This window comes from Lynx canadensis, chromosome F1, assembly GCF_007474595.2.
Source record: "Lynx canadensis isolate LIC74 chromosome F1, mLynCan4.pri.v2, whole genome shotgun sequence".
NCBI lineage: Eukaryota > Metazoa > Chordata > Mammalia > Carnivora > Felidae > Lynx > Lynx canadensis.
In genome coordinates, this window is record NC_044319.2 from 37449641 (window position 1) to 37461667 (window position 12027).

Here is a 12027-nt window from a genome sequence, read left to right on the forward strand (position 1 = left end):
AAAGAGAGAAAAGCAAAATGATTTGAGAGCTTCACCAGCAGAAATGATAGGTCTTGCTGACTGATTAGCAACTGTGAGTGAGAGGAAAAGCAGTAGGGAAGGCATTAACAAATCAATTATCAATTATTTGAAGCATGAGCCAAATCTCCTGTGAATGCTGTATCTGGAGAGTTTATTTATGATCATTTCAAAATAATTTACCGTTACCCCTTGCAATATGGATAATAATCAACATCTGCATAGTGCTTCAACTTATACAAGAACAAACCATGCTATTTTGCTTTTCAGCAGCTCTTTAGTAGGAAACATATTTTGTTATATAATTGTATATATTTAGTTCAAAATTTCCATGTCAAAAATATTAAATGCTGGGGCGCCTGGGTGGCTCAGTCGGTTAAGCGACTGACTTCGGCTCAGGTCATGATCTCACAGTTCATGGGTTCGAGCCCCGTGTCGGGCTCTGTGCTAACAGCTCAGACCCTGGATCCTGCTTCGGATTCTGTGTCTCCCTCACACTCTGCCCCTCCCTTGCTCACACTCTGTGTCTCTCTCAAAAAAAATAAATAAAACATTAAAAAATTAAAAAAAAATACATATTAAATGCTTGAACAATTAAAAGGAAAAATTCAGAGGCGAATGTAAAAATTGTGAACTATGGGAAATGCATGTAAATTTCACAAAACTTGATGAAATACTTTAAGGAGCATCTTATGTCACAATAATAAACAAAAGCAATATTTACATCTTAAAAGGAGTGTTCCATTCTATTTTTTACCCTCAGAGACTTCCCTCGTATAGGAGCTGGAGGACACAGCACATTGGAAATCAAGAACAAAATAAAAGTAAAAACAGGAATTCTAACATCATTCCATGTATGTAGTTCATTTTATGTTATTTTTTTTTTTTTGGTATTAGATAAAATTAAACTCTCTTTTGGACTTGCTTAATGTAAGATGCACGCACACAAATTACGTTGAAGCAAATTTTCAACATTGGATTGACAGTAGAGAATAGCTAAGAGTCTGTTTATATTTAATTATAACAAATTCTTTGAAAGTCCAATTCCAAAGAATTTTGGACTTTGGAGGATAGACTGTATTCAGTATTTTCATTCTACCAATTATTTCTGAAATGGGTTGTCAGAAAGACGTATCCTCTGCAGTGGGAGAAAAAAAGGCCTAGTCTTCTTTACTAGTTCTCTCTCATCTTTAGTTAATTTCAGTTGTTTGTTTCAGGGTAATTGCCAGTAGCAAAAATTACTTCTTTTTTTCTTTCTGTGTTCTCTTCATCCCTTCCTTCTATCTGGGAGATTGACAGTAGGTAGAAACTACCTTATAAACTGTTAATCATCAAATTTAACAGATCAATGCATGTACAGTTTCCATACTTGAATTCTGTTATTTAAGAATCGGTAGGTAGTGTCTGATAAAACTATAATTTTATTCATTGGCGTAAAGTAAAATTAGCATGGAGAAAATATAACCCAAGCTAATAAACTAGACAGCTGGATAAATCATATCAATATGTGGTTGACCTAGTTAATTTCTGAAGTCCTTATAAATATTAGTTCAAAATCTGCAGTTGATGGTTATATAGCTAATCAGATCATTTGATTAGGAAATTATAGATTAAAGAGACTGAGAAAGTGAGAAATTATGGGACTAAATAATTTTCTTGATTAAATAATAAGTCATCTGAGATACTTGTTAGATTATTAATTTGATGTTAATTGACATAATTAAGAAATTAGGTTTTTACCTAAACTATGCATTTCTTTAATTTCTTTATGAATTTAAGCTTATATCTAGCAGAATGATGATATTTCATGGGAAACTAAAGTATATATGTCAAAGATCAAATGATATATTGAAATATTATGGTATCTATCTGTTGTTTAACACAAAGGTATATCCCATGTTTTTCCAAGAAACTTTTTGTGACCTTCTTTTTCTTAGATTGCATTTTTATAATCTGTTAATTACTAAGAACTGAATTTTATGTAGGGTCTCATTTCATATAGATTAGTAAATTTCCATGATGCAATCTGTCACTTCTCTAATTTCTACCTGACAATCAAGCAGAGATTTGATTTTTTAAAGAAAGACTTACTACTAATTTATTTTACATAGATGACTTTAACAGAGTGCCACTTAAACATGAACTAGAGATGAGCAAAGAGAGTGAGCATGATTCAGATGAATCTTCTGATGATGACAGTGACTCAGAGGAAACAAGTAAATACATCAATGCGTCATTTATAATGGTAGGTACTTACATTTCCAAAGCCCAGGATCTAACCCTTTGAAAAATCTACTATATTACTATGGCCATTCATTAAGTGAATTTATAAAAGAATTATGAGCTTAGCCATAACTATATATTGATTGATAAAAAAGTGTTAATTTTTAATACTATATTTTAACTTACTGAAAGACTTAAAGATATCCAAACCTAATGGGTTGATACAAAATAAAACAATGCTTATTGGTTACAATTTATGACAAACATGACTCTTCATATTAGTTTGAAAAATAATACAGTTTGAGAAAATACATCAATTAGGTAGAGACATGATGAAGATAATTTGAAATGCTTCTGTATTTTCTTTTTCAACCACATTAACTTTTTGGAAGGGAAAACTTGTTAGGTTTGTTAGGATAGTGTATGTTCTAAACTTGATTTCATACTATTAGCTAAGTATTGTCATAAACCAAATAAGTATTTTACATAAAGATACCACATTGTTTCTAAGACCTAAGAATCTTTTTTTTTTTTTTTTTTTAATTTTTTTTTTTCAACGTTTATTTATTTTTGGGACCGAGAGAGACAGAGCATGAACGGGGGAGGGGCAGAGAGAGAGGGAGACACAGAATCGGAAACAGGCTCCAGGCTCTGAGCCATCAGCCCAGAGCCCGACGCGGGGCTCGAACTCACGGACCGCGAGATCGTGACCTGGCTGAAGTCGGACGCTTAACCGACTGCGCCACCCAGGCGCCCCTAAGACCTAAGAATCTTAATGTTTTTATATGAAAGCATGGATATCAAATTAAGTGACAATATTTCCAAATAGTTATGCTAAGAATCCACTGCTCTCTCACCAGTGAGCGAGAGTAACAGATTCTCTCTCTCTCTTTCTCTCTCTCTCTCTCTCTCTTTTAAAGAGTTACTGGAAACCTGAAGTGATGATTGCTGCTCAGGGACCACTAAAAGAGACCATTGGCGACTTTTGGCAGATGATATTCCAAAGAAAAGTCAAAGTTATTGTTATGCTGACAGGGCTGAAGAATGGAGACCAGGTTTGTACTTTTAAGAATATTTTTTGTTTTTCTGTCATAAAATATCATTCGCCATTCTTGGATTACTTGCTGGATATACCCAAGTGTTTTTGACCCTTCTGTCACACAGTTGCCTTTGTTCATCCTTACCATCTTCCATCCCAGTGTTGGCCTCTAGCAACTCATGTCTGGTTTCTGACCATCTCTCATGTGGCCCTTGTCTGGTACTGCACACCATCTGCGGATCAACTTTGCTTGTCTGTTTGTTTTTTTGTTTTATTTATTTGAGAGAGAGGGGGGGGTCGGGGGAGGGGCAGGGGGAGGAGGGCAGAGGATCTGAAGTGGCTCCATGTGGGGCTTGAACTCATAGACCGTGAGATTATGACCTGAGCTAAAGTCGGACGCTTAACCAACTGAGCCACCCAGCCACCCCCAACTGTGGATCATCTAATGCACAGCTGTCTCTGTCGCTCCTTGCTACAAACAAGTAGCAACTGACACGTTTTCCTCCTATTTTCTTCAAGATGAGAACCAGACTCCTCAGTTTGATATTGAAGACCCTCAATAACCAGACCCTCATATATCTTTCCATTTTCTTCATATTTTTATGTTTTCCATAATTTCTATTCTGGACAAGAAGGTTTTCTGACTGAATCTTAACACACAATCTACATTTTCATCACTGAGACTTAATTTACTGGCATTTCATATATCTAAATGTGCCCTCTATTCCCATTTTGATCCTTTTCTTCTAGAAAAGGATCCTTCTAGATCCTTCTAGAAAAGGATCAAAATGGGAATAGAGGGCACATTTAGATATATGAACTCCTTATATTTAGGAGTTTAGATAGAACTCCTTAAAAATTTATCTAAATCCTGCCTTCTTTACGTTCATGTAATATTCAGCATTATAAAATTCTATAGTTGGAGGTGAACCTAAGGTCCATTTTGATCTGCTTAATGCCTATGACATGTATTTGATCTTCCGCTTAATACTTTGAGTTATCTAAATTTCTCTGGTAGTAGATTTTACTTAGTTTTAGCACCTAACACATTATATGGCATATGTTAAAGCTTATTTAATTTTTTTTACATTTATTTATTATCGAGAGACAGAGAGAGAGCATGAGCATGGGAGGGGCCGAGAGATGGGAAGACACAGAATCCAAAGCAGGCTCCAGGCTCCGAGCTGTCAGTACAGAGCCCTACGCGGGGCTCGAACCCACAAACCGAGAGATCATGACCTGAGCTGAAGTCGGACGCTTAACCGACTGAGCCACCCAGGCGCCCCTATGTTAAAGCCTATTTAATGAACACTCTCATAAGCATGCAGTTATATGCCTTCTCTTTCTCTCTGTCTTCTCTTTGTTTCCCTATCCCTGACATAGAATGTTGTTCTTATTTTATGGGTTTTTTTTTTCTTTTCCTTTTTATTTTTTTAAATGTTTTTTATTTATTTTTGAGAAAGAGAGACAGAGAGAGAGAGAGAGAGAGAGCACACATGAGTGCAAGTAGGGGAGGGGCAGAGAGAGAGAGGGAGACACAGAATCCGAAGCAGGCTACAGGCTCCAAGCTGTCAGCACAGAGCCCCACATGGGGCTCAAACTCATGGACCACGAGATAATGACCCAGGCCACAATCTGACGCTCAACCAACCGAGCCACCTAGGCACCCTACTTTTTTTTTTTAAATAACTTGTTAGGAATTCCAACATGGTATTCTAGCAATTATTTTTTTCATCAAACTGTGAAAACTGGAAAATGAAATGGTAGTTTAGGCATCTGCCTGTTGTTATCAGAAGTTATGGGACTGTAGTTGGTACAGAGCCATTTGCAGAGAGAGAACACACTTTTGTGACCCACCTACTCTTCAATCTGACCCTTTACTTAGATTTGCAGTTAACTTATAAAAAACTGCTCATGGTGTTGGTTATCAAGATACAGCGACAAAGCACTAAACGATGAAATCTCCTTCCTCAAAGACCACTGGAGGGACAGTGAGACTTGTTATGGCAGGGGTCATGATCAACACCAGCTCAATCTATAAATTTTGAAGAGGTGATAATAAGGGTATGGAAGGGAGAAACAAATCTCAAAGACCTACACTAGCAGTGACAGAGTCACTCCAGTGATGTCCTGGCCACTTTGGGTATTTCTCAGTTCCCTTGATTTGCACAAGCGAACACCAGGTATTGTAGAATGGATGTCCAAGATACTTAAGATAGATTGTAGAGTTTTATGGACAACTTTTAATTTTAGAACACAATTAGTAATTTCAACTTAATAGAATGGGAGGAAAGAGAGAGAGGAGAGAGACGGAGACAGTAAGAGGTGATCTCAATGTGTTAAAAAGCAAACAGAACACTTGTGAAGAAGGTGTTGAATCATGTTCTTTCTTATCTAGGAAGTCTGTGCTCAGTACTGGGGAGAAGGAAAGCAGACATATGGAGATATACAAGTTGATATGAAAGACACCAACCAATCTTCAGCTTATACCCTCCGTGTATTTGAACTGAGACATTCCAAGGTACATAAATAATTTCAGGAGTATATATTTTTGATCTGGTTATTGGTCTGGTAGAAGAACTAATAAACATTACTCTATAAAAGTAAAGCAAAAGGTATATAATGTTTTATTATAACTTTAAGATGAGTTAAATGAAAGTAATTGTGAAGAAAATGTGACTATCAAGTTATTAGAGGGACCGAACCTTACGTGAGTTAATGTTCTCTTCTTTTCTGGTTTTAGAGGAAAGATTTTCGGACTGTGTACCAGTACCAGTATAATAACTGGAATGTGGATGAGCTTCCTCCAGAACCCAAAGAATTAATCTCTATGATTCAGATTCTCAAAGAAAAACTTCCCAAGAAGAATTCCACCGAAGGAACTAAGCATCACAAGAATGTGCCTCTCCTCATTCACTGCAGGTGGGTGGGATTTCATAGCATATTCTCTAAAAAATCTTCATAATGCTTGACTTCATGGTCCACACTTCCCGTTAGATTATTTACACTAATACATAAAATGCAGGCCCACACTGAAAGCCTCTTGTGGAATCAGTCACTCTCTCAGGTTTGCTCCCACAGCATAGCTCTTACAGAAATATGATAGAAATGATTATAGTGTAATCATTTTAGTCTGTAAATTTCTTACTGCCAGTGTCATATCATCTTTCAGTCCCAGTGCCTAACATTGAATCTGGAATGTCATATGTCCTGGATGAGTTAATGAATGAATGGAAGGATGCATGAACAGACAGATGGATGGACATTACATTTTATTTATGCTTCTATGCACTGATCCACTCAATTAGGTGTTAACAGAATCCAGAGGAATGAATGCTTTGCCATCAGCAAACATATTATAAGTTGTATAGTAATTGAAAAGACTTGAATAAATAAAATCCTGCTAATAACATATTCTTTAAATTGAATATTTATTATAATGTAACATGCTTCTCACAAGTAAATTATCGAGTTGTCCTCTTTTTAATGAAAAATTTCACCAAGCATCAGTTTTCTATTGATCCAGAAATGTGGACATTTGTAAAAGCATTAGAGAAACAGAAGAGAGGAGAAAAAGCATGCATTCTAATAATATACAAAATATTGGGTCCAGGATTTCTGGTTTCATTGATTTCTAGTCATGTCTTTATCTTTCCTAAATCTCGATGTCCTCATCTGCAAATTGGAATTATGAAAGTTGCCCTAATAACTTCAGATGTAAATAAAAATGCATTATAATCTATAAGGTGTTAAGCAGAGGAAAAAATATGCTTAAAGCCTAAGACAATTATTTTTTTAAGTATAAGATTATTATAGTCTCAAACTGAAAAAGTTTGTCCGAAAAATAGATTTAGCAGAAATGTTTTGCTCTTACAAGATTGGAATACTATAATTACAATAAACATGAAGTGAAGAATGCATTCTATCTCTCCCTTTCAGTTTTCATTCTAACTTTTCCCATAAAATGTAGAATTATTTTCTTTTTAAATCTTTTTTTCCTCTTACAGAGATGGATCTCAGCAAACAGGACTGTTTTGTGCTTTGTTAAATCTCTTGGAAAGTGCAGAAACAGAAGAAGTGATAGATGTTTTTCAAGTAGTAAAATCTCTGCGCAGAGCTAGACCAGGAATGGTTCCCACATTTGTAAGTAGACCTTAGAGCTGTTTTTGATGTGTTTTGCATTTTTATTTTGACGCTTTCTTCTCTCTCCCTCTTCTCCAATCCTCTCCTTTCTTTTCCTTTTCTTGTATTCTATTCACTGTTCTATTCTTTTTTGTATTCCTTTTTTACATGACGATTCACATGAAATTATCATTAATATAAATAAGAGACCTAACTGGAGCTTGCCAGCAATTTGTTATGGCAATTCATGTCAGACATTTCTTCAAGCGCTCATGAATTCCCTAATTTCCCCCATCTTTACTCCTGTATTAATGTGTATTGCTGTGTAACAAAGCACTCCAAAATTAGTGGCAGAAAAAAAAAACACATTCATTATAGTTCAATAATATATTGGAGCAATGAAAGCTTTCTGCCAATGACGTCAGGTTCAGCCAATCTAGACCAAGCTCACTCATAGGTTTGCTACTGTTGATATGTCCACTAAGCTTGGCTTGTCCAAAATGATCTCTACGACCAGCAGATTGGCAGTCGCTGGCATTTAGCTCTGGCAACAGGGATGAGTAGAATGCAGGTCTCTCTGTCTCCAAAAGACAAGCCCACGCATATTCACGTAAAAGCGGTAGAGCTCCAAGGAGTAGGGTGGCAGGGCGCACGACCCCTTGAGGTTTAGGCTTGAAACTGGCACAATGTGCCCTCCTCTGCGTTTTCTTATCTAAGCAAGTCACAGGGGCAGCTCAGCTTTAAGAATGTGGAGATCGACCCCGCCTCTTTTCAAAAGGGTCTGCAAAGTCACATTGCAAAGAAGTGTGGATTCAGAGAGGATAATAAGTGTGGCAGTTTTGTACTCAATCAAGCATGGAGCTTCTGCAGCTGGCAGAGGGCAATCTGGAAATTAATAACCAGTCGCCATATAAACTTAGCTACTCACTCAAATATATGCAGCTTTTAATTATGTATGACACTAAACTTGCATATATTGATTTTAAAAGTGTACTGAGTGCCTGTTATGTGCTCTTGCCATTAAAAGACTCACCATTTAGCATGAGGAAAAGGCAGATATTTATTAAACAGTGTAGTAGTTGAAATGACAGAGATTATAAGAAGGACACAAATGAGGGCACTTAATTTAACCTATGGAGATCAAGATAGGCTTCCTGAAGCATTAACCTCAAAAAGTGGCATCTTGGGCCATGTCACGGAAATGAGACACCTCGTGGCCTGTGAGGGGAATGAACAAGTAAGAATGACCAAGACTTCCAAGTAAATTAATAGTTCTTGCTAATTTTCATCTGATATCCAAATAATTACAGAAACCTCCTTTATAATAATTACATAATCTTTCTTGCTTCTTTCTCTTACTAGGAGCAATACCAATTCCTATACGATATCGTCGCTAGTGCCTATCCTGCCCAGAATGGACAAATAAAGAAAAGCAACAATCAAGAAGATAAAATTGAATTTGATAATGAATTGGACAAAGCAAAACAGGATGCTAATTGTGTGAGTTCACCTGATGCCCTTGATAAGGCCAATGAAGGAAATAAAGAAGATGAAGGTGCTAAAGTCACAAGTAGCCCTGAGGAGCCAGAACATTCCGCCAATGGTCCTGCGAGTCCAGGTTTAACTCAAAGTGCATAGGAAAAGATGTATACAGGACTCATTGTGTTGTGTTATTTCTATTTTTCTAGGAGTAGGATGGCAAAATAGATAAACAGTGGATTAATGAAGTGCATTGGACCAATATTTGTGAGAAGTTTCTATTTTGCTACAGTAGAAACATATTTAAGATAGTTTTGCTAAAATGTTTTGTACAGTCTTTTGCATATGTTAAAATTTTACCTACCATTAAGCAAAAAATAACATCTTTGTAGACTTAGATTGTGTGTGTGTGTATGTGTGTGTGTGTGTGTGAGAGAGAGAGAGAGAGAGAGACAGAGACAGAGACAGAGAGAAACAGAGATGGCAACAGGAAAGGGAGAGAGGATGCTTTTAAGTGAATTTAAGTGCTTTTGAGAAACCTTGCCTTTTTTTGTAGAAAAAACCCATTTTATGTTGAACATATTAACTTAGCTTAAAGGACCTATTTTTTAAATCATAAATTGTGTGTGGGATCTAAGAATAAAATGTACATTTCTGAAACGACCTCAAGATGTCCTCCTTGTTCTACTCATATAAATCTTATAGTTTACTATTTTACTTCTAGAAATAGACATAAAAGTAGTGTGTGTGTGTGTGTGTGTGTGTGTGTGTGTGTGTGTGTTTGTGTAGTTACTACAAGAAAGTTAACTGTATTAACATTTGGAAATCTTACATTCCATATGTTAGCATTTAGTCCCTATCTTTCAAGCTCATTTCATCTAATTTAAAATTTTCAAGCAAGCTTATCTTGTTATACTCACATGGTGTTTATAATTTTGCAGTAATCTCTGTATAATATGTGAAATTCATTGCTTGATACTTTTGACCAAAAATTATATGTGTTGCAGTTGAATTTAAATAAACATCTTTAAACAAATGCAATAGATATTAATATTCATAGGATAAAAATAGAATTATGCAAATGTATTTGTGTGAAATATTTACATTTGAAACCTAATCTAGCTATTTTTATGGAATGCAATCCCAATATGAGAAATGTAATATCGCACATGCATATTTTCCATGCTAAAGTTCATCCTTGACTTTCACCCAAGTACATTTACTTTGTTTTTACCCATTCTATTTTACTTTATTTTAATTCCAGTATAGTTAACATATAGTCTTGTATTAGTTTCAGGTGTACGATATAGTGATTCAACAATCCCATACACCACCCAGTGCTCATCACAACAGAAGTGCATTTGCTTTGAATTTCTCAAATGCTTAGACTACAAGAGCCAAATTATGGAAAGAGCCCAAGTGTCCATTGATTGATGAATGGATAAAGAATATGTGATACATATACACAATGGGGTATTACTCAGCATTAAAAAAGAATGAAATCTTGCCATTTGCAATGACTTGGGTGGAGCTAGAGAGTATTATGCTAAGCAAAATAAGTCAATCAGAGAAAGACAAATACCATGATTTCAATCATATGTGGAATTTAGGAAGCAAAACAAATGAGCAGAGGGAAAAAAAAAAAAAAAGAAAGAGAAAGAGAGAGACAAAGCAAGAAACAGACTCTTAGCTACAGAGACCAAACTGACGGTTACTAGAGGGGAGGTGGGTGTGGGCATGGGTTAAATAGGTGATGGGTATTAAGGAGGGCACTTGTCATGATGAGCACAGGGTGATGTATGGAAGTGAATCACTATATTGTACACCTGAAACGAATATTACACTGTATATTAACTAACTGGAATGTAAATAAAAATTTAAAAAATTCTTAGACTGCTTTTACCAGAGATTGACATCAATAATCATAATAAAATCCAATCATTATATTTTCTTATATGTAACATATTGTGTTACATGTTCATATATGAACCATGTAAGCACATACTAAAATATAAGCTTAATGCAATGAACATTTGTACAGCAATGTCACAGGTCTCAATTGCTTTAAAAGATCCATGGTCTAACAATTGCTTAGAATCTATAAAAAAAAATTAAGAAAAATGGTATTTTTCAAAAAGTAATGAAGAACACTCTTTTTGGTGAATTCTGCATCAGCATATTACATTAATTCCACTACCTTTAGTTTGGCTCGGTTTTCTGTATCTTCTCTCTCCTGACTGATTTTAAGTGTCTTAACTATACATCATCAGTTGCTTTCCATTCAACTCAATTTATCTTATGTTCATCTTTCTAATTCTTTTATTGGACATGTGAAATTAGGAATCAATTCTTACATTATTGGATAGTACCTTGTTAACTATGAGAAGAGGTGAATTTTAGAATGAAACAATAGTTTCTAATTTATACTGAGTTTATTTACTGTCTCCTTGCTTATTAATAAGAAAAGGGGGTTGAGAAGCATCCATTATGGGAAACAGAAAGAAATAAAGCTTGCTTTCACTTCTTTAATTAATCACCCAGACTTTTATACCTTGGTTTCTCCAACTGAAATGTGATCAGTCGCCATTTACTAGATAATGTTAAAATTCACAGTTTTAATATGCGGTAGACTGGTGTTAACTGTGATTATTTATCTGTGAGCTGCTTCAAAATACAAACAGCAAAAGTTTTGAATTTTAAATAGTCTACAGGTAAAGTTTTCCTCTGAGGTTTCAGCTGCAAGTGACATCTTCCAAATGTACATGCTGTGTATTTTTAATGTGTATTTTCCACTTGAGTCCATCCTTTTGAGAAGATAACAAAATAAATAGTTAGAAAATAGATCCATGGTAGTTTCTGTTAGTTTAAGAAGCAAGTTGGAAACTTTTTTCTTTTCTTCTTCAAGTGAGAAGTTGTGGTAAAGGGAGAGATAGACTAGGAGGTCAGAAGGCCCACTAATCTTTGAGAATATATACCAGTCAGAAGGTAGGGCTCACTGCATTAGAACATAGAATTATATGTCTATGATTTTTATTTGAAAAAAAAATAATGTGTGAATTATAGACTCATGTCTATGACTACCGGTTGCGTTCCTAGAGAATCTACCATGAGATAGAAAAGACTCATTTTCTAAAGTTTGGTACTGC

General features: G+C 35.4%; 1 protein-coding gene and 1 long non-coding RNA gene across 8 annotated transcripts in view; one reads left to right on the forward strand and one right to left on the reverse strand.

Annotated features, from left to right (window-relative positions):
- PTPRC (protein tyrosine phosphatase receptor type C) overlaps positions 1–9917 on the forward strand; it is a 125772-nt gene extending 115855 nt beyond the window's left edge. For all 7 annotated transcript variants that reach the window (XM_030301700.1, XM_030301701.1, XM_030301703.1 and 4 more), the window contains 7 exons: positions 782–872; positions 2130–2263; positions 3162–3296; positions 5679–5801; positions 6024–6202; positions 7288–7423; positions 8765–9917. In XM_030301700.1, the coding sequence (XP_030157560.1) occupies positions 782–872; positions 2130–2263; positions 3162–3296; positions 5679–5801; positions 6024–6202; positions 7288–7423; positions 8765–9040 (1074 nt within the window). In that variant the 3' untranslated portion in view covers positions 9041–9917. The remainder of the gene's footprint in view (positions 1–781; positions 873–2129; positions 2264–3161; positions 3297–5678; positions 5802–6023; positions 6203–7287; positions 7424–8764) is intronic.
- LOC115504677 lies at positions 2965–11725 on the reverse strand. Its single transcript, XR_003965753.1, has 3 exons — positions 11644–11725; positions 5259–5260; positions 2965–2997 (listed from the first exon to the last, which is right to left on the reverse strand). It is a non-coding gene; the product is annotated as an uncharacterized LOC115504677 (long non-coding RNA).
- Between the last annotated feature and the right edge of the window lie 302 nt (positions 11726–12027).